At 34.5% G+C, this 27,773-nt stretch overlaps 3 protein-coding genes across 4 annotated transcripts; all 3 read right to left on the bottom strand.

Annotated features, from left to right (window-relative positions):
* Positions 1 to 15: 15 nt before the first annotated feature.
* Positions 16 to 2,675, bottom strand: LOC130729760 (uncharacterized). The gene is made up of 6 exons (XM_057581598.1): positions 2,363 to 2,675; positions 1,230 to 1,328; positions 1,007 to 1,115; positions 840 to 911; positions 721 to 726; positions 16 to 368 (listed from the first exon to the last, which is right to left on the bottom strand). Exons 1-6 carry the CDS (start codon positions 2,554 to 2,556, stop codon positions 252 to 254), a joined length of 597 nt encoding a protein of 198 aa, XP_057437581.1. The 5' UTR covers positions 2,557 to 2,675; the 3' UTR covers positions 16 to 251.
* A 3,718-nt stretch (positions 2,676 to 6,393) lies between these two features.
* Positions 6,394 to 22,925, bottom strand: LOC130729758 (enolase-like). Of its 2 annotated transcripts, XM_057581596.1 has the most exons (17): positions 22,333 to 22,923; positions 10,674 to 11,118; positions 10,526 to 10,595; positions 10,183 to 10,247; positions 10,050 to 10,097; positions 9,775 to 9,861; positions 8,888 to 8,989; positions 8,723 to 8,803; positions 8,548 to 8,622; positions 8,389 to 8,448; positions 8,215 to 8,292; positions 7,481 to 7,675; positions 7,307 to 7,369; positions 7,073 to 7,152; positions 6,921 to 6,972; positions 6,786 to 6,842; positions 6,394 to 6,710 (listed from the first exon to the last, which is right to left on the bottom strand). In XM_057581596.1, exons 2-17 carry the CDS (start codon positions 10,791 to 10,793, stop codon positions 6,642 to 6,644), a joined length of 1,302 nt encoding a protein of 433 aa, XP_057437579.1. In that variant the 5' UTR covers positions 10,794 to 11,118; positions 22,333 to 22,923; the 3' UTR covers positions 6,394 to 6,641. The 2 variants fall into 2 exon arrangements, with proteins under 2 accessions (XP_057437579.1, XP_057437580.1); XM_057581597.1 differs by lacking the exon at positions 9,775 to 9,861 and having other exon boundaries at positions 22,333 to 22,925.
* LOC130721883 (bifunctional enolase 2/transcriptional activator-like) lies at positions 18,569 to 22,493 on the bottom strand. The gene is made up of 14 exons (XM_057572479.1): positions 22,370 to 22,493; positions 22,119 to 22,149; positions 21,983 to 22,022; positions 21,062 to 21,163; positions 20,897 to 20,977; positions 20,726 to 20,800; positions 20,564 to 20,623; positions 20,392 to 20,469; positions 19,572 to 19,766; positions 19,398 to 19,460; positions 19,203 to 19,291; positions 19,056 to 19,107; positions 18,924 to 18,980; positions 18,569 to 18,845 (listed from the first exon to the last, which is right to left on the bottom strand). Exons 1-14 carry the CDS (start codon positions 22,491 to 22,493, stop codon positions 18,777 to 18,779), a joined length of 1,116 nt encoding a protein of 371 aa, XP_057428462.1. The 3' UTR covers positions 18,569 to 18,776.
* Positions 22,926 to 27,773: the final 4,848 nt, after the last annotated feature.

Here is a 27,773-nt window from a genome sequence, read left to right as displayed (position 1 = left end):
TATGAGATCAGGTGATTAATTAATATACTTTTGCTCGCTAAAAGATCCATCCAGTCCAGGGAGAACTGAAAACAACTGTTCAGGCTATGCCGTAATGAAATTAATCTGTTCTCTCACTAACTCATTTGACCATTCATTCAAAAAAGTTCAAAAACAACAGATGCTCTAACTAGGTAAAAACTGACCACTGACAGAATGTCATGCTTTAGCCTGCAAAATGCCTGATTGCAAATGTATTACTTTGTTACAGATTAACGCTTCTTCTTGCTTCCTTTGGCACCCGATTTCGATGGTGTTGCGACCAGGTACACAAACAGAACCATGATGGAGATCACTGAGAATAGAGATCCATACTTAGCCAGCAATCTCTGTGGACAATAACATTTTCACATTAAGGTAAAGACTATACACTGTTATATCAAGACAATAGTGGAAAATAACATATCATTGAAAAATATTTTAAGCTGTGGCTTCACTTCCTTGGTGCAACACGTCTGGAGAGAAAAGTGAAATAGTAAGCAAAAACAGATTTAACTTTATTTTCTTATTTCATGCATTATTCCACAAACAGCTAATCGAACCATCCATCTCATCATGTTTGAAAAATGATAAGCAAAACAAACTACCAAATTAGGTATCTCCCATGTTAATTAAAATTTGCGTCATTCCAAAAATATTATAAACATGCAATTACAAAGAGCATCAAATAATTTTCCATACCTTAGCCTGAGAAATCATGTCCGGCCAAATATGAACACAAACAAAAAAAGCAATGCGTCAGTAAGCAGCCAAGAATTCTGAATCAATTAATGTAATTGTCAAGTCTACAAGAGACGTACCCATTCAAACTTCTTCTCAGGAGGTCTGTCAGCAAGAACATCTAAAGGCAATATGGGAGTTGAGAATGCCTCCTAATATTTAAAAAGAAAAAACCATGATGAGAACAAAAGTTTTCTAACCAGAAAAGAAAATTGACATTAGAAAATAATGCAAATACATATTTAACCTGTAAAGCAGACTTAGTGGGGATGCGGAACTTGATGACAGCTGGTTGACCAGAGAATACTCCCTTTGTTTTTGCCTCCAGCTCAAATGTGTGGGAGAGGATGCCACCCCTAAAAATAGGATGATTTGCTTGTAAAAAGAAATGAACCAAAATACAGCAGAGCAGAAAAAGGAGGAGGCAACTGATTGTAGAAGAAAGATACAGCAATTAATACAAAACTCACGCATCAAGCCTTTCCCATGATTTCGATGTGCTGCCACTGATTATACTGAAAAGATCACTTGGCCAAGTATCATCTGCTAGACTTATGTCATATGCAGTCCTTAAGAAAAGGAAGAAAAAGGGTAAGTACAAAGGATAAATAAAAATTGATCGCAAACACAGGTTACCAAATAAAAATAGATATCCTAAAATATGTAGTTCTTCATTTTTGAATAACAGAAAATCCTAAATTCAACTACTTAACAAGTCAAACAAGGAATTACAAGGCTTGTTTTCACATATTTGCCAACCTCTTATGAGAGAAATAAAGGAACCGAAGAGATCTTGCAAACGGGAAACAAAACAATGAGTGAACAGAAGTGGCAGATCACAAAATCCAATCTATCAATTTACACCCTCTCTACTAGCCTGCCATGGTCCATGTCAATCATAAACTAAATCCCATAAAACACAGGAAGAGATTTTACATTTTGGTAGGGCCTTCCAGCCAAATCCCATTAAGACAATATTCATTTCGCATTTTGCAATATAACTTGCAATCTAATTCCCCCATTTTGAATAGCCTACTTATCCAATCAGAGGTAACACACGCATATGCCCTTAGAACTCCAATCAAGCCACCAAAATGTCCAAATTTTCACATCAATTACATCAAATTACAAATCAACTCTGACTCTACATTTCTTACAAAAATACATCCAATCAAACAAGCAAGAACTCCAGCGTTGTGAAACCAAGAGAGCAAAACCATAATTGATTCCAATTACCAACACATGCAAGCTAAAGGAGCATGCCCCAGATGCTTCAAAAAACGCTTATAAACAAAAATTACCAATTTTTCTTATTTCAATCTCCTTCACAGCTAAACCAAGATTACCCATTTCTTCAATTTCCCAATCACGTCAACAAAAACAGAGATCCAACACAAATTTCATAACTTTAACAGAATTTCATCAGCTAAACAGCATAATTGACGAAACCCAAAACTCAAATTCCATCTTAAAAACAAAAACAAAAAATGGGCATGCATGCAAAAGGGGAATTGAATTGGGATCTCTCACACATTGAAAAACAGAAATGGAAAACAAAAGAAACAAAGAATCAATCAACCACAGGTCGTAGATCGAGGCTTACGAAGATCCTTGGTTGTAGATATCGATGGAGACGGAGACCCTTTCAGCGCCAGACTTGAGCCGGTTGAGGGAGGCCTTCTTGTGCGCGACGATGAAGGGAACGTCAGAGGAGGATGAAGCGTGGGAGCATAGCAACAACGAAGCTACGATCGAAAGGAGAATCAGAGCCTTCGAGATTGGATCCGCCATTGGCATCCGATGAGAGAGAAACAGAGAGAGTCAATGAGGAAGATAGAGAGAGAGAGTGTGGATCGTGTGACTCTCGGAAATGTAATGTGTATGTTTATGTGATTTGAGACACGCTTCAACCACTAGGGTTCGTATCAAATGGATGCAGACAAATACAAATATTATTACAAGCCTCCAAATGGAATAAATGGAATAAATAAATACTACTCCCTTCGGTCCTATTTATAAGCAACAAAAAAAAATTCACATAGTTTAAGAAATGTAGTAAAACTAGATAAAATGCATTAAATTTGTTTTGAATCAAAATAAACTTCCAAAATTACCCTTTGTTATTCATGTTGGAAAGTGGGAAAGAGAGAGAATAATTAATGAGACACATTCTACAAGTTAGAATTAATAAGGGCATTATTGGAAAAAAATAATTAATATAGCTCAAACTTTCATTTGGTTCTTATAAAAAGGACCAAGATTTTTCTTCTCTTTCATGCTTATAAATAAGACCGGAGGGAGTATAAGAAATGAAAATTTTCTTGGATGCAATTTTATTGTTTAAAATAAGCAAAACTGAAAGAGTATATATATAAGAAAAAAAAGTATTTTGAATAAAATAAAAAACTCAAAATACCTCTAATTTCAAAAAAAACACCACCCCATACACTCACTTTCTGCTAATTTCCACACTCTCTCCTGTCATCCATTTTCATTTTTCTTTCCCGTACTCTGAACCCAAAAGGGTCTGTTTGATGGTCAAGATAAAATAATGCATGATAGGATAAGAGAGTTGGATAAGAATAAAGTATGATTACAACATGATAAAGTCGTATCATATCTCGTGTGTGATGTGGATAGGATAATGATATGATATGATATAAACAATAAAATTTATCTTTCATTTTAATCTTTTAATTTCTTGAAATTTGTCTCAAATATGAAACCCCTAAATTTCAAACCCTAAGATCGCAATGACTTCATTCAGACCCCGGAAGCTTCGAACCAAGACTCCATCCTTCGGACAACAATAACAACAAGAAACTAATCCCATTGGCATCTTTTGGTTGCTTTCAAATGATGGACTGTGGAAACAATTCACATAATACTTCCTTGGGAGGCAAAAACTCATAACTCCAAGATACAATATTCTCTCTTCTTATGGGTTGTCTAACTTTAATTTTTCTGGGCTATTAGACCATTTACAATGGTTGATGAAAATGGGTGTTGAAAATTGTTGAAGATTGTTGAAGTGGTATAATGGTTGTTGAAGATTGTTGAGAGTGATGAGAGAGAGGAAAAATGTTGAAAATGTTCAACATTGTTGAGGATGCCTGCGGTGTGCCACGTGGCGCGAGGCCAGTGGCCACCGTCAGGCGCGTGCATGACACGCGCAGACAAGGCGCGTGCAGGAGAGAATCCTTTTTTTTTGCTTTGACACGTGTCAATTTCTGACTGGTTCGTCGGATTTCTTTTACCCTTATCTTTTGAACTCAATTATTTCATCAAAAAAATTATTTTCTGAAAAAAAAAATTATACCAAAATTCATGAATTTTTTTTCTCTATAAATAGAGACTTGGTTCGTTTGATTTGGACACAGAAAAAAAACCAAGTTTTTCACCATCTTATTATCTCTCTCACCATCTTATTATCTTTCTATTAGCCTTTGTTTTGAAATGGATCCCAACAATCACCATTCCATTTTTAAGTTAAGGAAATAAAATAAATTATTGTCTAAATTAAAAAAAAAAATTAATTTTTTAAGTGTTTATTGTTTTAATTTAATTTAAGATAATAATTGTAATTTTATGTAAATAATAAAACAAAAATATAAAATTAAATAAAAATATGAAATAAAAAAGTGGTGCGGTAAGGTGAGTGGTGGGGTAGGGTGTTGAATGAAAACCATTGGAGTGGGTAATTGTTGAGAGTTTGTTGAATTGGAGAGAGAAGATGATGTGGAGTGTTGGGAAAAGAAAAAGTGGTGTTGAGTTGTTGAAGATTGTTGAGACCATTGTACATTGTCTTAGAATTGTGAAGAAGAGGTCTTGCTCCTACAACTTTGAGCATGGTTTGGATGATTACACCAACACTACAAAAAAAGAAAAACGATTTAAGACTTCAAACTAGACGAGTGAAGATTGTAAAAACTAGATTTATTGTTTTCTTTACTGCTTTATAAGTAGGTTTTTTAATTCTTAGGACAAACACCTAAGTCCTTTAGTTAAAATGCTCTCTAAATCTCTAAAATGTGTTTAATATGAACTTAAATAATTTTATAATTAAAAGCTTTAGCACAATAACATTGTCCTTGGAAAAATGAAATGTGTTTGCTAACGTCAATGCTACACTGTCAGCATTATTCAAAATGGTTAGAGAAAAAAGCAAATAATAATTACAGCCCTAAGTGTTCACGTTTTAATAGTCAATAGCAATCAAACTCATACAATGACACCAAAAACGAAACTAAACAAAAAAGGCCCAACATATATAGAAAGCAATGATATTGTGAAGAACCCAACAAATGACAACAGAAGATTCAAGAAAGAGGAAGAAAAAGAAGGCTGACAATGGGTCAAAGGCCCATAACTCAATCAACTATGTTTTTTTCTTTAATGTTTGACAAAAAAATTAAAAGAAAAGAGAAAGCAGAAAAGACATAAAATGAAACAAATCCTAACTCTTTCCAATTAGTTTCTTTTATTTTCCTTTTGATGCTCTTTCCCTCACTGTTTTTATGTTTCTTTCACGTTTCACTTCTTGCCCCCCAAACCCTAGCCACCACCTAGAGCCTCCAACCTCCTTTTCGCGAGAGTGGATGCGATGGAACCGGCTCGTGATGACGTCACAACACCAAAGCTCCTACTGTGGCTGAGACTCATTGGAATCAATGGAGGAGATGCCTCAACACCAAAGTCGCCACCTTTTGGCAGCGGTCCGGTGGGGGCGAAGCAGATCTGTGAGAATAAGCGCAATAACATTCGAATGAAAATCTTGTAACATTTTTTGTTTTGTATACTATATAGACTCTTGAAATATGATTGGCTAGAGAGTTGATGGACTCACTCTGGAGAAGAATAATGGAAAAGGGGAGATTTGCTGAAGCCACTCTGGATCATTTTCATTAGAATACTTTAGCGAAATCATAATGATATCAACACGTAGGAAAAATGTTCTTGTAACATTTTATGTTTGGTATTCTATATAGATTTTCTTGGTCAAATCGGCCGTGGAATGAAAATTTTGAAATATAATTGGCTAGAAAGATAGTAAATTCAGTCTAATGCTACCGAATGAGGTCTTTTGAGGTATTTTTTTTCGGGGCAGTTGAGCGATGATTAACTTTTTGTTACACTAATCATCTCGTCCCCCCTGTGTAGCTTTTGAGCTCTGGTCTCTTTCTGATCTTTTATATATATATATATCATTTTTGCACTAAAAAACAATAAAATTTCATCCAAGAAAAATATCATTTGTTATATTTATTTATTCCCTTGAAGACATGTAATATTTGTATTTGTCTGCATCCATTTGATACGAACCCTAGTGGTTGAAGCGTGTCTCAGATCACATAAACATACACATTACCAAGAGTCCCACGATCCTCTCTCTCTCTCTCTCTCTCTCTCTCTCTCTCACTCACTCTCTCTCTCTCTCTCTCTCTCTCTCTCTCTCTATCTTCCTCATTGACTCTCTCTCTTTCTATGTTTCTCTCTCATCGGGTGCCAATGGCGGATCCAATCTCAAAGGCTCTGATTCTCCTTTCGATCGTAGCTTCGTTGCTGCTAATTTTGCTAATTTATTTCTGGAGGAACCAAAAGTGCAAAGTGATAAATGAGAGACCAAAAGAGCTATTAAGCCTTAATGTTAAATGCCTTACATAATATAATGGTTTATAATAAGTCATTGGAGGTCAGATCGTGTTTTTCCAATATTTTAGCATTTTGATGGTCACATGGTAATTACAAAGGCACGTAACTCCAATTTACAACATCAGAAATGCTAAAATGGCACGTAACTCCCATTTCACGTAACATCAAAATGCACTACTACTTTTTGCCTCAGCTTTATAAATACCATTTGCAACAAGTTGTGCCTGAGTTTACCAGTGACGGAAGTTCCAGCCAGCATACAATGATTCCGAACCAAGCTCAATCTCAATTTCCATGAGCTGCCAAGTGAACTTCAAGCATTAAGAAAAAGCTTAACTATGAAAGCTGAAGTTAGCATAATGACCATTACTTACCCGCACATGTATAACTAGTCGTGGATCCCTTAATGGATTTCCAACCTTAATTTGACCCTGTTCAAGAGAACGTTACCACAGTTAGACTTCAAGTCGCAGCAAGTTCACAAAAGTTTAATTAAAATAAGGCAATACCATTGATAAACCAACACATAGATCAGCAATAAAGGTATCCTCAGTCTCTCCACTGCAACAATATGTATAACGAATGTTAGTATATTATAATGATTAGCTCAACTTTTTCACCAGCATGAGCATCATTTGCATTTAAAGACAAAGATTCAAACCTTGCAGCGACTCCCCAAAAATGTTCTTTGGCCATTTTGACAGTTTTAATACACTCAGTCACAGATCCCATTTGACTGACCTGCGTGTTTCATCATTTGCATTTAAAGACAAAGATTCAAAGCTTTGGGATAATTGGTTGCTTGAAACAAGCAATAATGGTAAATATACGTTGATTTCTAAATGAGATCCAATAACTTTTCTCAATAAGATATTCCTGAGCAGAATTTGAGTACCTTGAGCATAAGACAATTGCATATTTCTGTATTTGACTCTGACTCAATTGCCATCGGAACCCTCTGTGGACACAATGCAAGAGGTAACAAGTCAAAAGACAATCCCTCTAGTCTTTGCCAGCAGATAAAAATACCTTTTGAGGGAGGGGGAGGAAAATTATGTAATGTGCTAACCTTCATAAAGGAGACCATGGGATCATCACCATCAATTAGCACACGGTCTCTAACTTCTTCAGTCAACTTGGCATAGGTTTCCAAGTCATCCTTGTCAAAACGATCTTCAATTAAAACAATTGGGTACTCCTTCACAAATGACGTGTAGAGATCTTTTAAAGCATCCCTAGAGATCTTCTGTGAGACATCGTTGTTCTGAATGACAAATAGAAAATGCTAAGCATGTTACTAACTTATATGTTAATGAATGCTTGAATATACAAGTTAATTGGAAAAACTAGCAAACAGAATATGATCTTTTATCATTTATGCCCATGTGTTTATAAAATATATTTTTGCTACTTAAGCTTACTTTCTGTGTATGCTACATGAAAGAGGAGGGAAGTAGAGGATCAGCAAACATGAGTAAGGAGGACAGAATGGTGAATATTTAATTTGATATAGTGAATGCAAAGAAAATGGTCAGTAGACATAGGCAGAAATTTAGTGGTTCTAGGCCCTTTGGGCACAGAGGTTGGCAGACCCTTCAAGTTTTCTCTGTCTTTACATTTTTCTTTGTGAGTGTTTTCCTTTACCTCTTCGCTTCTTGAGTGTGGGAGTCTATATAATATGAATGTTTCTGTAATTATGGATTATCCTTATTTATCTGTAATTAGATATTTGGTTCCCATCACTTTCCAACTAGACCAAAAATTAACACTTAGCAGTACTGGATGAGATAATAGAGAGCTCACATCTTCCTTAAATTTCAAATCATATGTTTTGTCTTCATTGTGGAATGCAGAAGCTGCAACATCCATTCCAATGAAAACCTAAGAACATAAGACAAAACATGTTGAGTTCCTTAAATGAAGACATCTAAAAAGCCAAAGCATCATAAGCAGAATTTTGATAAGGGAAAAACTAACCGAGCCAGTGTATTTACTTTTGTTAATGGCACTTCTCAGCAATTCCAAACATTCTTTTTCCTGATCATTCAAGAGCTCATCAGTAACTGGCCAGAGTATGAAAGCAGGTATCCAAGTACCATTCTTAAAAAGAAAAAAATGTTACTAACCATTATTTACCTTGATGTTCAGGGCGAATCCACCTTCGTCACAATATTGTACTGCCTTATTACCGTATTTCAAAGCAATCTCACCCTGAAATGACGTAACCAAAACTTAACAACTAAATAATGAAAAAAATTCATTTAGAGAACGTATTTGGGAAAGCAGAATGACTGTAATATGCAAAACTGACATGGACTCCTTCATGTGTTCGCATGCCCTGTTGCATAGCAAGCTTGAAATTGGAACTCTCCAAAGGAAGAATAGTAAACTCCTGCATAGGCAGGTGTAATAGAAATTTATTAAGCATTACTTATCTCTCTCACACACACATACAGACCAGTTTTTGAAAGCAGACCTGCGTAGCAAGTTTGTTTCCCGCATGTGATACCCTGTTGATGACAGTGAATGAGGGAACAGGCAAAACAATCCTTTGGTTACCAGCAAGCTTTGCAATATGCTGCACCGAAAGAATGGCCATAATGAAGTCAGATAAATAAAAAACAGCTAAAAACCAGGCTTGTCAATCCTGGATAGCGGAGCATAGCAGCCGCTACACAGAAGAAGGAGAAATGAGGACGGAGAAGTCATCCTAAAACGCCGGAAGGTGGTCCAAGTGGTGGAGGTGCAGGAGTAAGGATCTAAAGGAGAAGAAAGGTGGAAGAGGGCAGAGCAAAATCAAAGTTTTGTTTTACAGGGCCCTCTTTAGGTCAAAAGAATCGGAAAACCAAAAATACCCCGAGCAATTAGAACCGAAAAATGAAAAACACCCTCAACTAATAGCCCTAGCCCCTAACGTTCTAATTCTAAGGGTATTTTTTACTTTCTTGAACCTTCTTCTCCTTCAAAGAACCCTAATCCTTGTAGCGGCGGTATAGTGGCGCAGTGGCAGCGAATTTTGCCACTAAAGAGGCTGCTACGACCACGAACCTTGAACGCCTCACAACTCCTTCCACCATCACAGCTGGCCGCCACTCCTCCCGACCGCTATAGAGTGGGATTAACATCCCTGCTAATATGGAAGAAAACTGAGAGGGGGGGGTGTTTGTTGAAACTGCTGTAAGAATTAGCAGACATGCATCATGTAACCAAATAATTCTTTGTAAATATTTATTTAAATCAATCTGACAGTGTACATCTAGTTACCATGTTGGCCTTGGAAACAGAATTTCATACAACTTAGTCAACTGCATGAACAGCTTTAATAGTGAAAATGAATGATTACAAATATGGTATGCTAAGCACCTTTTCCTTGCACCAATCCCATTCATTAACACTTCCACCAAGCAGTTGAACCATTAGGTTGTCAATATCTGTCTGCTGAGTTGGATCCTTTTCATTGTCACACAAGAAAACAGAAAAATTTCTTCAATCCAAAGAAGCTTTAGTATCATTACTAACCTTAAATGTTGTAGGCTTAAAATCGCAGAACTACAATACTAAGGGAATAATTAACAAATCCTAACATAAAAGGAAAAATGGTTCAGCAAAAACACAGGTGAAAAGTAAATATAACCAACCATGTCGATCAATGCAGGGGCAATGATGTTGTTCACATTGTCAACAGCCTGCAAGTTCCAGAAAAAATAGGTGAAAATAATACAACGGTGGTAGACCAATCACAAGACAACCTCTCCTGAGACATGAGAGTACCTTTGATACACCTTTTACAAGGCAATCTGATCTTCCGTCTCTCGATTCAAGGTCCTTGTCAATCCCTAATAACATTTTAAAGTAAATATTTAAAATTTGTTTCATAGGATTAGTTGGAGTAAGCAGCCTACCATAACCAAACCAAATAGCACCGCTACATTTTAAAGTAGCTATATCTACCAGCCCTATTTCAGTCACAGTCAATTTTGAAAGTGCTATACTAGAAGAAAAGAGAAAATGCCATCGGATTTAAAGACAAGCACAAAGTCTGAGAAGTAGACAAACACAGAGAATTAAACAAATAAAGACACTTGCGCTTCTAAGGAAAATGAGCGAAGAATACCAGTAGATACACCGCTTGATACTGGGAGGACAAAAGTAGAGAGAGTATCATCGGAGCATGTCAAATCCACCTGCAGTGATAGTCAGAAGAGGGAGGGGAGAAAATAGCAAGTGTGGAAATGGAAGAGGAAGAGGAAGAGGAAGCCAACCTGGATGGTTGGATTGCCACGCTTGTCGAAGACCTGCCTTGCATTGATGCTCCTGATGGTTACCACGTTTCTATTGCCACGGAAGAGGCGTGCATGGATCCTCCACGAGATGCCTTCCATTGTGTGGGAAAGGTTTTCAGCCTCTTGTGAATGAAACTTCCTTCCGTTCTAGAAACTTCCTTCTTTTAAACTCAAATTTAATAAAATTTCCTCTTTTTTTTATTCTTGAGAAAATTTATTTGATTGATTTTTTTTAAATATTATTTACTCAACAATGAGCCTACATGTCCTCAAGTGGTAAGAGCTAGGGGACATATGAGTTGGGTGAGAGAGGTCCAAGGTTCAATCATTGGAAAATGCAATTTCAGCGCACAAAACTCGATCTACGCTCAAAGTCTTGCCCCACATCTCTCAACATCTCAATCTCTATCTTCAGTGTCTGTCACTGATAAAAGAGGAGAAAAACAACAAAACACACAACAGAGAGGTGAGAAGCATTCCAACTCAATCTCATCAGGGAATAACGTAACATAAATGAGCCACGCATAAACATGCATATCATGTTCATTTCCACCAAGAAATACATAATCAGACATAAGAATCATATGGCTTTGCTCACGGAGCCAAAGCAAACCTTGTCCACAGGATCAAGACATCGTTCTTGCTCACGGAGCCAAGATCAAAATCCTTGTCCACGGGACCAAGGGAATCCCTTAGGTTCATTCTTGCTCACGAAGCCAAGAGAAATCATGTGTGCACATACATCCTTACTCACAAAGCCAAGAAACAAATCATCAATCACACCTCTACTCAAGGAGCCAGAGGGTTACATACGTTCGCCCACGGGGCCTAGACTTATCCATCAACATCACCTTGCTCACAGAGCCAAGGCTAATCCATCAACATCACTTTGCTCACGGAGCCAAGGCTATCAAAATCACCTTGCTCACAGAGCCAAGCCTAATCTATCAAGACAATCAGGGTTATAATTCCAAATCACATAAATCATCAAGAGACAAATATCACTTCAATCTTCTTAACCACTTAGTCAATCAACGACATAAAGCATACAAGTTAAGGCAAATTCACAATAAACAATCGGCAAAGGACCTGAGGGTCCAATACTCATTTATTCGTATTATTCCCCCATCATGGTTGGTGACCTCTCCCAATCTTACCGTAGTTCCTTGATAATTATCGTATTCGTCAATCCTCATGAGTTTCCTCTGCATAGAATTATGGTTACAATTCACTTAGTATATAACTTCATGAAAACATGCGCTTCTTAATTACCTTTCGTTCCCGTTTGTTACTTAACCGTTTCAATCTTTCTTAAACTCATAGCCTTATAATGCATGAGAAAAAGTAAGGATTCTAGTTGATAAATTCTTAATTTGTTTGGTTAAGTTAATTTAGTCATTAATTAATTTCTCTTAACTAATTAGCTCTCATACACTTAGGTTAGTTCTTCACTTTAGTTCCTTCGTGCTTAAACCATGTGTTACTCATATAACTTTTATTTTTTGTAATCCAATTTGAGCAAGAACAAAAACGTGTAAAGAGTTGGAGAGTATTGCATACTATTTTTTTCTTGTAAGCTAACGAATCTTATCTTCTTCACTTTAGTCCTCATTTTCGGCATATTTACCACCTAGACTCTCTCTATAAATACCATGATATCTTAAATGGTTATAATTCATCCCCATTGAAGATCCTCAAGGAGTGATCCATGGTCATTCAATTTGATTAAGAATCCAATGCGACTTGAACCCAAAATACTACCATCTTTACTGATGCATAACGAGATAAAGTTTTGACTATAGTCATGAAGATCGATATTAAGTAGAGAAATCTTTGATGATCCATATCCTAGCATTGTGCTAGCATCCCGACCACTTTCATAAACATTGCCAACACAACCTTGAATTAAATTCAAAAAGAGTTCTTCAACTCTAACCCCTCCAAATGGCACAAATGGTCGTAACGCAATATCAAATCATGTTCTAGATACTAAATGAAAGCATACAAGTTAAGGCAAATTCACAACAAACAACCGGCAAAGGACCTAAGGAGGGTCCAATACTCATTTATTCGTATTATTCCCCCATCATGGTTGGTGACCCTCCCCATCTTACCTTAGTTCCTAGATAATTATCGTATCCGTCAATCCTCATGAGTTTCCTCTGCATAGAATTATGGTTACAATTCACTTAGTCTATAACTTCATGAAAACATGCGCTTCTTAATTACCTTGCATTCCCTTTTGTTACTTAACCATTTCAATCTTTCTTAAACTCATAGCCTTATAATGATGAGAAAAAGTAAGGATTCTAGTTGATAAATCCTTAATTTGTTTGGATAAGTTAATTTAGTCATTAATTAATTTCTCTTAACTAATTAGCTCTCATACACTTAGGTTAGTTCTTCACTTTAGTTCCTTCGTGCTTAAACATTTCACCATCAATTCCAGATTAGCATTTCACCATTGAGTTTTGTTAGAAATTTCCCACTTAATTTAACTAGTTAATCACTAATAATTCCATAAATTAATATTAGAAAAAGCTAACAAAATATGCATCATTTTGACATAATCATAATCTGTCAAGTTTAAGAAATCACATAAAGATAAAATTCCAAGTTGTGATAATCATGAAAGTCACCATTTTTAGACCATTTAAGCTTAAAGTCCAATCTTTCATGAATTAAGGGTTGTAATGTATGTTTTTCATGCTTAAAATCATTAATATAAGCTTAAAAATTAGGTTCTTGAAGTGAAAGAACCTGAAAATTGCAAATCTAGAAATTTCCAGAAATTAACTCACCGGAGAAGATGAAGATGCGGCGGCGGCGTTCCTCGCCGGAGATAAATGGATCACAGATTCAGATTCTCCTTTCTTCCAGAAGAACAAAGGCTTTTGAATCGTCGCAATCATAGTTCGGAAGAGGGAGAAAAACACGTTTTAAGTTGACGATTCTTGCCGGAAAACGGGACAACACAGTGCAGCGATGAACACGATGAACAACTTGAATATTGAGCCCAGAAATAGCTCAAATCAACCCAGAATTTTATAAAACTTTCCATAATTGATATTTAGGCTTCTAGGAACATGATGGTGGTGGTTTTGGAGTGATTTGAGAAGGTTGAAGATGAAGAAGAAGTTGAAGATTGAACCCAGAATTGATGATTTCGTGCCCAGAAGTTTGCCAAACTCTCCATATTTAATCCTCACACACCCAGAAACATAATTGAAGTGGTTTTGGAGAAAAAGAAAGAGAATTTCGTGAAGAACAAAATGGAGAAAATGAAGAACAAGTTGAAGGTTTGTAAAGAAAATTGAGAGCTTCTCTCTCTGATTTCTCAAGCAAGGTTGAGTCTGAGGTGTGGTGTGACCTTAGGGCTGCAGAAAGGTCGAATTTATAGGGCAAGGGTTGAAGAAAGTTGAAGGACAAGTGGTCATGAAAGTGCATGCACAAAGACAAGTGTTCTTAGACTTGTCACTTCACCATGAAGACAAGTGTTATGCACTAAATCACCATTTAATACCTCTGATTGTAGCTTAATTAATCAAGTCTATGAATTAATCAAGGTGTGTGTGAATGAGGTTTGAGTTTTTCATCATTTGTCAAAGTATTATATTTTATTTGATTTTCGTTCAATTTAATTTCTAATAATCCTATATTAAGGCACTAATATATTCAGAACTTTAACCCTAAGATAATCATTCTCTTCATAAGCATATTTTCTTCCACCCTTAAATTTTCAAATCATCTTATTTTATAATAATAATAATAATAATAATAATAATAATAATAGTAATAATAATAATAATAATAATATTCACCCATCAATGGTTCAATCACTGAGTCATTGGTTCAACCTATTACAACCGGAAATACATATAACAAATAATATATACTGAGTTCTTATACAAATTAAAATTATACATGTTGTCATGGGGAGAAAATATTTTTTTTGGCAAGTCATGTGTTCGAATTTAGAGAGAAGGCACAAATTCCTCTTTTTTTTTTCACCTGAGGTGGACAACTTCTATTAAAATATGAGAAAAAGTTTGATGCACCGACGGTGTAAAGTTTTTTTACACCGTCAACCAATCAGATTTCAAGGATATGCCACGTCAATTAATGAAATTAAATGAAAAGAGAGATTTTCTCACATCCTTGAAATCTGATTGGTTGACGGTGTAAAAAAACTTTACACCGTCGGTGCATCAAAATTAAACTCTTAAAATATACTGGTATGAATAACTTAAATGGTACTTGATGGATTAGAATTCTCTAAGTTCAGGGTTCAAATCCTACTGGTATCTAGATACTAAACAAAAAAGCTTCTATTAAAATATTGAGCAACAATATTAAGGTAGCGTTTGGTAAACATGTGGGAAGGGAACGGAACATGACGTATAGGTTATGTTCTGTGTTTGTCATGCTTTTAAGATGGAACAGATCAGTTCAAAAAGCTCCAGAAACATGACACTTTGGTTCCCTGAAAAAGGGTGGAACGGAAGAGAACGAAACAGAACACTCTCTTAAAAGTTTGACACAGTTAAAAATACTCCTAATTTATATTTGAAATCTTTTTATCTAAACAGTTTTAAATCACTTCTTAAAGTGAAAAGTACTTATTATATTTGTAGACAAAGTTAAATAATTTCTGTTTTTCTAAAATATCACTTAAAATAAAATCAATTATTTTTGTCAAAAGTAAAATCACTTTTTTTAAGCAGTGACAAATGAGCCAATTATAATTCATTCGATTCAACTTATTTTAGAAAAATCAATTTTTTGATAAAAAAAATCACTTATTTTAATCCAAAATCACTTTTTAAATTCAAAAAATCAAATTATGTTCGTTTCGTCTTTTTTTAAAATCTGAAAACAACTTATTTGAAAAAACTACTTTTAACTTATCTTAAAAATCTATTATGATAGACAAGAGGAGATTAAAAAAAGCGATTTTAATTAGAGTAGTCAAACACAAATCAACTTATGTTTTTCTCAAAATTTCTAAAAATTAATCTAAACAAACGCACTTAAAATAGCTTAAAGAGATAATCAAATTTTGTATTTTTTTAAAAGCACACTGGAACAACTTAAATAATATATAAGTGATTATTTTAAAGAAATAAGTGATTATTTCATGAAATAAGAAATAACAAACGGTTTCTATGCATGTTCAATTTTTTTTATCCTCAATCAAATATTAAACATGCAGGGTTATATATGTAATTAAAATTATGGTTCTGTTATAATGACTAGGAGTTACCAAACACAACACACAGAACATTATTGTCTTGTTCCATCATGTTCTGTCCCGTTCCGTTCCGTCACCAAACGCTACCTAAGTCATGTGGAGTTTGTTTTAGCTTAGGCTTATTAGCACTTTTGGTCCCCCAGGTTTGACATTTGTGCAAACGAGGTCCCTTAAGTTTAAATATAGCATTTCAGTACCTCCATGTTTATCTCCGTCAACAGTTTTAGTCCCCCAGCACCTTTCCGTCCAAAAGTTAACGGTTTTAGGGACTAAAATTGCAATTGAACCCAAAAATTAATTTTAAAAATAGAAAAAAATTAAAACCCTTGATCTTCATCTTCTTCCTCTATTATCTTCAAACCCAAAACTGAAATTGACACAAAACATATTCTCTCATGAAACTTTCTCTCCTCAACCACCACTCCTCCTACTTCCTCAGCCACCACCACCTGAAACCCACAAAATGGAGAACAAACCCAGAAAAATAACTTTTCCCCATTGGTTCACGGGTGCAGAAGCAGAGGCACTGCTGCCTCCAGTTCCTTCCATTCAATTCACAATCTGCAACTCAAAACAACCAATTCATTCCAAATCTGACAAAAAAAACTCGCATCAACGAAAACAAGAAAATCAAGCGAATATGGTGTCGTTTTATTGATCGCGGATCAAGACTTGTGTTATTAGCGGAATCGGGAAACCCTAACAGTAATGGAGAATGGAATCACGGGATCCATGTTCTATTCACCAAATTAGAGCCGCCGGCGCCACCATGGAGCTACCAGACCTCTCATTTCGCCGTCAAAGCCTACAACCACCATGACACCGCCACAGCTTCCACCCTCCTCCTTCAATCTGCACTTCGCTCTTTCCCTCTCTCTACGATTGAAGGAGTTGTTGGCGGTTGGTTTTCTGCTTCTTGTCTCTCTAACATTATGGGGTTTGAGGGATAGGGAACAGAAGATGGAGAGGTCGAGAGGTAGAAGGAGGATGTGGATTGTGCTCAGCTTGGGGCTCTGCGTTTGGAAGAGGAAGATTTTTTTTTTCTGGGCAAGGTGATGAAGATGATAAGGGAGATGAAGAGGAGATATTTTTCTGGGTTTAAAATTTTTATGTTTATTTTTTAATTAATTTTTTCGTGCTTAATTACATATTTACCCTCAGAATCGTTAACTTTTGGACGGAAAGGTGCTGGGGGACTAAAACTGTTGACGGAGATAAACGTGGAGGTACTGAAATGCTATATTTAAACTTAAGGGACCTCGTTTGCACAAATGTCAAACCTGGGGGACCAAAAGTGCTAATAAGCCTTCAGGTTATTATTAAGCGTTTGTGCATTACGTGAAATTATGATATTAGTTACCAAATAGACTAGGTCCTTTTATATCTATGATATATTAGTAAAAGGAAAATTAAAATGCCGCTAAAAGGTATTTAATATTAACTATAACATATATGTGCATTATTGAAAAATATTTAAATATTTTTTATCTATGATATATTAGTAAAAATTAATTGAGGAAGCATAATAGAGAAAAATAATAATGACATAAGTTGTATAAATTTTTGTTGTGAGAGATCTATCCACTTAACGCGATCGTAGAGTCTCGAGGGGATTAATCAGGGCCGGCCCTGGGCCTGTGCAAGTAGGCCCACAGCCCAGGGCCTCCAAAAAGAGGGGACCCGAAAAAAAAATTTCCAAAGGCTACGGTTTCTAAACCGTTGCCTAAAATCTTTAGGCAACAGTTTAAAAACCGTAGCTTTTTATGAGATATGGGTTCTACCACACTAAGAGGGAACCGTTGCCTTTTCAGACTTCTGGCCACAGTTTTTTGACTGGGACACCGCGCCGGTGGCCTTTTCTCCAAAAACTACACCACTTTGCTAAATAATTTTTTTCCCACCCTTTTTTTTTGCTAAATAAATATTTTTTTTACATTATTCAGAAAAAAAAATCTTAAGCTTTCCCAAAAAAAAAAGTAGTTGCATTTAAGACCAGTTCTGTACTTCTCTATTGAAGGTGTTCACAATTAATAAGAGAGAATTGCAGATACAAGTAACTTGATATTTGTTGGTCATATTTAAGAGCTTAATTAGCATTGGAACGTGAAGGTTTCCTTGGGATCTTCTACCTAATTCACTAGATAAGTGGATATGACGTTTTGTTTATATTAGTCACATTTTTTAAGTTGTTGATGATATTTACAATTTAAATAGATAATGTTTTTTAAAAAAATGTTGTTAGGGGTCTATTTTTATTATTTGTCCAGGGCCTCCAAAATGTCGGGACCGGCCCTGGGATTAATCATAGATATCAACTGTGGGAAAACATTTGGAAACCAAATAAATTGAATAATAATTTTTTATTTATTCTTTTTAGCAGAATTTTGTTCCTAATTATCTGCCACTTTACAAAGTTCAAGAGAGTATTAATTATACTTAACCAATTGTATCCTTCATTTATTGTTGGTTGGAAACTTGAAAAGTTTGAATTAATAAGAGAGATAAAGGGTATAATAGGAAGTTACATAGTAATTTTAATAAAACAAGAACATTAATTATCATTTTTTAATACTTGTGTAACAACTTTAAAGTGTTAGTTAAATAGGAACGGAGGGAGTAATGTTTTATAATAAGTCATTGAGATCAGATCGTGCTTTTCCAATATTTTAGCATTTTGATGGTCACATCATAATTACAAAGGCACGTAACTCCAATTTACAACATCAGAAATGCTAAAATGGCATGTAACTCCCAACATCACAATGTACTACTACTTTTTGCCTCAGCTTTATGGGTATAAAATACCATTTGCAACAAGCTGCGCCTCACAGTCACCAGTGACGGAAGTTCCAGCCAGCATACAATGATTCCGAACCAAGCTCAATCTCAATTTTCTTGAGCTGCCAAGTGAACTTCAAGCATTAAAAAAAGGCTGAACTATGAAAGCTGAAGTTAGCGTAATGACCATTATTACTAACCCGAAGATGTATAACTAGTCGCGGATCACTGAATGGATTTCCAACCTTAATTTGACCCTGTTCAAGAGAACATTACCACAGTTAGACTTCAAGTCGCAAGTTAACAAAAGTTTAATTAAAATAAGGCAATACCATTGATAAACCAACACATAGATCAGCAATAAAGGTATCCTCAGTCTCTCCACTGCAACCAATATGTATAACGTTAGTATATTATAGTGATTGACTCAACTTTTTCACCAGCATGAGCATCATTTGCATTTAAAGACAGATTCAAACCTTCCGGGACAGGCAATGACTCCCCAAAAATGTTCTTTGGCCATTTTGACAGTTTTAATACAATCAGTCACAGATCCCATTTGACTAACCTGCATGTTTTGGGTTTGTTTCAATCAATATTGGTAAATATAGGTTGACGTCTAATGAGATCCAATAACTTTTCTCAATAAAATATTCCTGACAGAATTCGAGTACCTTGAGCATAAGACAATTGCATATTTCTGTATTTGACTTCGACTCAATTGCCATCGGAACCCTCTGTGGACACAATACAAGAGGTAACAAGTCAAAGGACAACCCCTCTAGTCTTTGCCAACAGATACAAATATTTTTTGAGGGAGGGGGAGGAGTTTTTTGTAATGTGCAAACCTTCAGGAAGGAGACCAAGGGAACATCACCATCAATTAGCACATGGTCTCTAACTTCTTCAGTCAGCTTGGCATAGGGCTCCAAGTCATCCTTGTCAAAACGATCTTCAATTAAAACAATTGGGTACTCCTTCACAAATGATGTGTAGAGATCTTTCAAAGCATCCCTAGAGATCTTCTGTGAGACATCGTTGTTCTGAATGACAAACAGAAAATGCTAAGCAAATAAATAATTTAAATATGTATCACCATATATGTTACTAACTCATACGTTAATGAATGCTGGAATATATAAGTTAATTGGAAAAACTAGCAAACAGAATATGAGGTTTTATCATTTATGCCCATGTGTGTGCCAAAATAATATATTTATGTTCCTTAAGCTTACTTTCTGTGAATGCTACATGAAAGAGGATGGAAGTAGAAGATCAGCAAACATGAGTAAGCAGGACAGAATGGTGAATATTTAATTTTATATAATTATCAGCTACAACTGAGTGAGAAGAGCAACTAATATTATATTTAATATGATGAATGCAAAGAAAGTGGTTAGTAGACATAGGCATAAATTTAGTGGTTTTGGGCCCTTTGGGCAGGGAGGTTGGCAAACCCTTCAAGTTTTCTCTGTCTTTATATTTTTCTTTGTGAGTGTTTTCCTTTACCTTTCTGCTTCTCGAGTGTGAGAGTCTATATAATATGAATGTTTCTGTAATTGTGAATTATCCTTATTTATCTGGAATTAGATATTTGGTTCCCATCACTTTCCAACTAGACCAAAAATTAACACTTAGCAGTACTGGAGGAGATAATAGAGAGCTCACATCTTCCTTAAATTTCAAATCATATGTTTTGTCTTCATTGCGGAATGCATAAGGTGCAACATCCATTCCAATGAAAACCTAAGAACATAAGACAAATTGTTGAGTCCCTTAAATGAAGGCATTTAAAAAGCCAAAGCATCATAAGCAGAAGTTTGATAAGGGTAAAACTAACCGAGCCTGTGTATTCACTTTCGTCAATGGCACTTTTCAGCAATTCCAAACATTCTTTTTCCTGATCATTTAAGAGCTCACCAGTAACTGGCCAGAATATGAAAGCAGGTATCCAAGTACCATTCGTAAAAAAAAAAAAAAAATGTTACTAACCATTATTTACCTTGATGTTAAGAGTGAATCCACCTTCGTCACAAACTTGTACTGCCTTATTACCGTATTTCATAGCAATCACACCCTGAAATGACGCCACCAGAACTTAACTAAATAATGAAAAAAATCATTTAGAGAACGTATTTGGGAAAGCTGAATGACTGTAATATGCAAAACTGACATGAACTGTTTCATGTGTTTGAATGCCCTGTTGCATAGCAAGCTTGAAATTGGAACTCTCCACAGGAAGAATATTAAACTCCTGCGAAGGCAGGTGTAATAGAAATTCATTAATCATTACTTATCTCTCTCACACACACATACGGAACAGTCTTTGAAAGCAGACCTGCGTAGCAAGTTTGTTTCCTGCATGTGATACCCTGTTGATGACAGTGAATGAGGGAACAGGCAAAACAATCCTTGGGTTACCTGCAAGGTTTGCAATATGCTGCACCGAAAGAATGGCCATAATGAAGTCAGGTAAACAAAAACAGCTAAAAACCAGGCTTGTCAATACTGGATAACGGAGCATAGTGGCCGCTACACAGGAGAAGGAGAAATGAGGATGGAAAAGTCATCCTAAAACGCTGGAAGGTGGTCCAAGTGGTGGAGGTGCAGGAGTAAGGATCTAAAGGAGAAGAAAGGTGGAAGAGGGCAGTGCACAATGAAAGTTTTGTTTTTCAGGGCCCTCTTTAGGTTAAAAGAATCGGAAAACCAAAAATTCCCCCAGGCCCCAGCTAATAGAACCGAAAAATAAAAAACACCCTCAACTAATAGCCCTAGACCCTAACGTTCTAACTCTAAGGGTATTTTTACTTTCTTGAACCTTCTTCTCCTTCAAAGAACCCTAATCCTTGTAGAGGCGGTATAGTGGCGCAGTGGCAGCGAATTTTGCCACAAAAGAGGCTGCTACGACCACGAACCTTGGACGCCTCACAACTCCTTCCACCATCACAGCTGGCCGCCACTCCTCCCGACCGCTATAGAGTGGGATTAACATCCCTGCTAATACGGAAGAAAACTGAGAGGGGGGGTGTTTGTTGAAACTGCTGTAAGAATTAGCAGACAGGCAACATGTAACCAAATAATTCTTTGTAAATATTTATTTAAATCAATCTGACAGTATACATCTAGTTACCATGTTGGCCTTGGAAACAGAATTTCATACAACTTAGTCAACTGCATGAACAGCTTCAATTGTACAATATGGATCCCATGAACAGACTGAACTTAAAATGATTTAGTATCACAGTTCATGCTCAAATACCTTGTACAGAGGAATTTTCAGGACACTTGCACCAGCTTTGCTAGTTAATCACTATTGAGTTTTGTTAGAAATTTCCCACTTAATTTGACTAGTTAATCACTAATAATTCCATAAATTAATATTAGAAAAAGCTAACAAAATATGCATCATTTTGACATAATCATAATCTGTCAAGTTTAAGAAATCACATAAAGATAAAATTTCAAGTTGTGATAATCATGAAAGTCACCATTTTTAGACCATTTAAACTTAAAGTCCAATCTTTCATGAATTAAGGGTTGTAATGTATGTTTTCCATGCTTAAAATCATTAATATAAGCTTAAAAATTAGGTTCTGGAAGTGAAAGAACCTGAAAATTGCAAATCTGGAAATTTCCAGAAATTAACTCATCGGAGAAGATGAAGATGCGGCGGCGGCGGCGGCGGCGTTCATTGCCGGAGATAAATGGATCACGGATTCAGATTCTCCTTTCTTCCAGAAGAACAAAGGCTTTTGAATCGTCGCAATCATAGTTCGGAAGAGGGAGAAAAACACGTTTTAAGTTGACGATTTTTGCCGGAAAACTGGACAACACGGTGCAGCGATGAACACGATGAACAACTTGAATATTGAGCCCAGAAATAGCCCAAATCAACCCATAATTTTATAAAACTTTCCATAATTGATATTTAGGCTTCTAGGAACATGATGGTGGTGGTTTTGGAGTGATTTGAGAAGGTTGAAGATGAAGAAGAAGTTGAAGATTGAACCCAGAATTGATGATTTCGTGCCCAGAAGTTTGCCAAACTCTCCATATTTAATCCTCACACACCCAGAAACATAATTGAAGTGGTTTTGGAGAAAAAGAAAGAGAATTTCGTGAAGAACAAGAAGGAGAAAATGAAGAACAAGTTGAAGGTTTGTAAGGAAAATTGAGAGCTTCTCTCTCTGATTTCTCAAGCAAGGTTGAGCCTGAGGTGTGGTGTGACCTTAGGGCTGCAGAAAGGTCGAATTTATAGGGCAAGGGTTGAAGAAAGTTGAAGGACAAGTGGCCATAAAAGTGCATGCACAAAGACAAGTGTTCTTAGACTTGTCACTTCACCATGAAGACACGTGTTCTGCACTAAATCACCATTTAATACCTCTGATTGCAGCTTAATTAATCAAGTCTATGAATTAGTCAAGGTGTGTGTAAATGAGGTTTGAGTTTTTCATCATTTGTCAAAGTATTATATTTTATTTGATTTTCGTTCAATTTAATTTCTAATAATCCTATATTAAGGCACTAATATATTCAGAACTTTGACCCTAAGATAATCATTCTCTTCATAAGCATATTTTCTTCCACCCTTAAATTTTCAAATCATCTTATTTTATAATAATAATAATAATAATAATAATAATAATAATAATAATAATAATAATAATAATATTCACCCATCAATGGTTCAACCACTGAGTCATTGGTTCAACCTATTACAACCGGAAATACATATAACAAATAATATATACTGAGTTCTTATACAAATTAAAATTATACATGTTGTCATGGAGAAAATATTTTTTTTGGCAAGTCATGTGTTCGAATTTAGAGAGAAGGCACAAATTCCTTTTTTTTTTTCACCTGAGGTGGACAACTTCTATTAAAATATACTGGTATGAATAGCTTAAATGATATTTGATGGATTAGAATTCTCCAAGTCCAGGGTTCAAATCCTACTGATATCTAGATACTAAACAAAAAGCTTCTATTAAAATATTGGACAACAATATTAAGGTAGCGTTTGGTAAACAGGTGGGAAGAGAACGGAACATGACGTATGGGTTATGTTATGTGTTTGTCATGCTTTTAAGATGGAACGGATCAGTTCAAAAAGCTCAAGAAACGGGACACTTTGGTTCCCTGGAAAAGGGTGGAACGGAAGAGAACGAAACAGAACACTCTCTTAAAAGTTTTACACAGTTAAAAATACTCCTAATTTATATTTGAAATCTTTTTATCTAAACAGTTTTAAATCACTTCTTAAAGTGAAAAGTACTTATTATATTTGTAGACAAAGTTAAATAATTTCTGTTTTTCAAAAACATCACTTAAAATAAAATCAATTATTTTTGTCAAAAGTAAAATCACTTTTTTAAGCAGTGACAAACGAGCCAATTATAGTTCATTTGATTCAACTTATTTTAGAAAAATCAATTTTTTGATAAAAAAATCACTTATATCAATTTTTTGATAAAAAAATCACTTATTTTAATCCAAAATCACTTTTTAAATTCAAAAAATCATATTATGTTCGTTTCGTCTTTTTTTAAAAGCTGAAAACAACTTATTTGAAAAAACTACTTTTAACTTATCATAAAAATCTATTATGATAGACAAGAGGAGATTAAAAAAAGCGATTTTAATTAGAGTAGTTAAACACAAATAAACTTATGCTTTTCTCAAAATCTCTAAAAATTAATCTAAACAAACGCACTTAAAATAGCTTAAAGAGATAATCAAATTTTGTATTTTTTTAAAAACACACTGAAACAACTTAAATAATATATAAGTGATTATTTTAAAGAAATAAGTGATTATTTCATGAAATAAGAAATAACAAACGGTTTCTATGCATGTTCAATTTTTTTATCCTCAATCAAATATTAATCATGCAGGGTTATATATGTAATTAAAATTATGGTTCTGTTATAATGACTAGGAGTTACCAAACACAACACACAGACCATTATTGTCTTGTTCCATCATGTTCTGTCCCGTTCCGTTCTGTTATGTTATGTTCTGTTCCGTCACCAAACGCTACCTAAGTCATGTGGAGTTTGTTTTAGCTTATTAAGCGTTTGTGCATTACGTGAAATTATGATATTAGTTACCAAATAGACTAGGTCCTTTTTTATCTATGATATATTAGTAAAAGGAAAAAATGCCGCTAAAAGGTATTTAATATTAACTATAACATATATGTGCATTATTGAAAAATATTTAAATATTTTTTATCTATGATATATTAGTAAAAATTAATTAAGGAAGCATAATAGAGAAAAATAATAATGACCTAAGTTGTATAAATTTTTGTTGTGAGAGATCTATCCACTTAACGCGATCGTAGAGTCTCGAGGGGATTAATCATGGATATCAACTGTGGGGAAACATTTGGAAACCAAATAAATTGAATAATAATTTTTTATTTATTCTTTTGAAAACGCAACTTTATTCATGAAGATAAAAGAGAACCAAGTCTCAAAAGTCGAATATTAATTACAAAGCAATATGCCCATGAAAAACCTACACAGGATCCTTGCTTGCAACCCCTTGTCCCCTTCCTTGGCCAAAACTTCTACCTCAGAATTTCCCTCTCTTAGAATATGACTAACATCATAACAAAAACCAAGCGTCATAAGATAATCAATTCAATGAAATTCGTCACGGCCTTTCCTCGCCACAATACCCCGGCCCCAACCCATCTATATCTATATATATATATATGTAAAGCACACTTGAGTTTTAACATTAAATACATAAGAAAAGCTCAAGTGTTACATTGTATTAAAAACATACAAAAATAACTTTGTAATAAATAGATTAAACAATAATAAAATTAAAATGAAAAAATTTATATTGTCAAAAACTATTCAACTACTTACATTAAATAACAACATTATATTCATAAACTCAAAATTTACATGAATTTTGTATTTCACAAATATTAAAAATTAAATTCAATAAGAAAATAATATTTATTAAAAAAAATTTAGATATAAAGATTTGAGTTTAATGGATATGCACTGACAGTGTAAAATAGTTTTACACAGACATCCAATTGAATTCCGCCAAATCATAAAATATCTTATTCTTTTAATTAAAATTAAAGTCAAATGTAATTATCTCTCCTATGTGGCATGTTTTTATTGGATGACTGTGTAAAACTATTTTACACTGTCAGTGCATATCCATTAAACTCTAAAGATTTAAAATTAAAAAATTCTATTTATATGTACATGAGACTTGAGTTTTACATTACATACCTTAAACCATAAAACTCTCATACCTTTGTATTAAAATACATTAACAAATAATAAATTTTATTTGTAATAATATATTAAAAAAAATGGTATTGTCAAAAAATATTCAAGTACTTATATTAAAAAACAAAATTCATCAATTTTTTGACTTTTTTAGAAAAAAACACTAAAATTATCTTAAGTTTAGCATTTGACAAATATTAAAAATTTAAATTATTTAATATTAAATAATATGGATAAAAAAAAATTAAATATATTTTTTGATCTATAATATATTAGTAAAAATTACTCAAGGAAGCATAATAGAGAAAAATAATAATTGTCAAAGTTGAACAAATGTTTATTGTGAGAAGCCAGGCTTATCCACTTAACGTCATCGTAGAGCCTCAAGGGATTAGCCTCATGACTATCGGCTGTGAAAAAACATTCGTAAACCAAATAAGTTGGAAACAAAATTAAATTCACAAGATAATATTTTAGACTATTTTTTTTTTATCAAAAGGCTATTGAAGTCGTCACTTATTATAATTCCAAAATTTAAAATTAATTTATTCTTCTTGGTCTTGATATGTCACAACAAATGACTTTTCAGGTAAGAAATATAAAAAATGATATTAAAACTTATTTCATGACATTAAACACTTATTACTTAATATTTTTTACGTAATTTATATATTTCAAATTAACTTAATAAATTTTCATATTATTAAATAAATAATTTTTAATTGTTAAAATTATTTCTATGCTAATTAAATTTTAGTAATATTAATTATTTATACAAAAAGAACTATAAATAATATTTATTAAAATTTCTGAACACAATTTTTTAATATTTATAATTAAAATTATTTAATTTTTATTTAGTTAAACTATAATAATTTTTATTGAATATTTTTATGTTAAAAGATATTGTTGGTAAACCCGTGCAACGCACGGGTATAATATCTAGTTACAAGTGAAGAGTCACTCCCAAATGCCACCTGAAACACATTAAATTGTTGACAAAATAAAAGTGCATGTAAAATCGCTAACACCTCTGCCTCATCAGCCCTGCATACCTTCATTGATTTGGAAAAATATCCCCACACCGCACCAACATTATTTCTCAACATCCCACCAAACCCTCCTTGTCCATTTTAATAAGATGCAAGCCTTGAGGTGAAGACCATGCAATATACTTCCTCTAACTTTTCACGTCCCCAAGCTTAATGTGCGTGACTCTTTGCTCAAATTGATAGAAATAATAAGAGCAGCCTTTGGATTTTGGGCATCCCATATAAAATTATAAATTGACGCTGGAAATTAAATGCTCGTCATTGAATATTTCTTGCCAACCAAAATTCCCTTCACTCAATTTAGTTTCTTGAATTAGAAGAAGATTCGAACGTCATTGTGCTATTGCCTTCTTAACTGCCTTACGTTTCACTGAGCTACCTCCTAACCCACAAACATTCCATGTTAACTAGAGGTTCCCCATGCAAGAGATCAAATGAGGTTTGGGTGGTTTTCACAAATTTGAGCTTTCCAAACCTCTGAGCCTCTTGCTTTCAACCCCAACTCCTTTCCCACCAACCACGTCCTTCTGGCTCGAGTTGTGACCCCATCCTCTCCCTGTACTAGTTCTAAAAATAGGTTGTTATTCCACATCAAAATACTGTTTATAATTTCCAACACATTAAAGTTTCAGAGTTATTCACAAAGACCACATCACAGAAACTATGAACAGCCCAGAAAGGGCAAGGGTAACAACCAAGAGTTACCAGAATGACTAATACTGACCAGATCCCA

Source organism: Lotus japonicus, chromosome 1 (genome assembly GCF_012489685.1).
Source record: "Lotus japonicus ecotype B-129 chromosome 1, LjGifu_v1.2".
NCBI lineage: Eukaryota > Viridiplantae > Streptophyta > Magnoliopsida > Fabales > Fabaceae > Lotus > Lotus japonicus.
The sequence above is the reverse complement of the archived record's forward strand: the minus strand, read 5'-3'. Positions and strand labels throughout refer to the sequence as shown.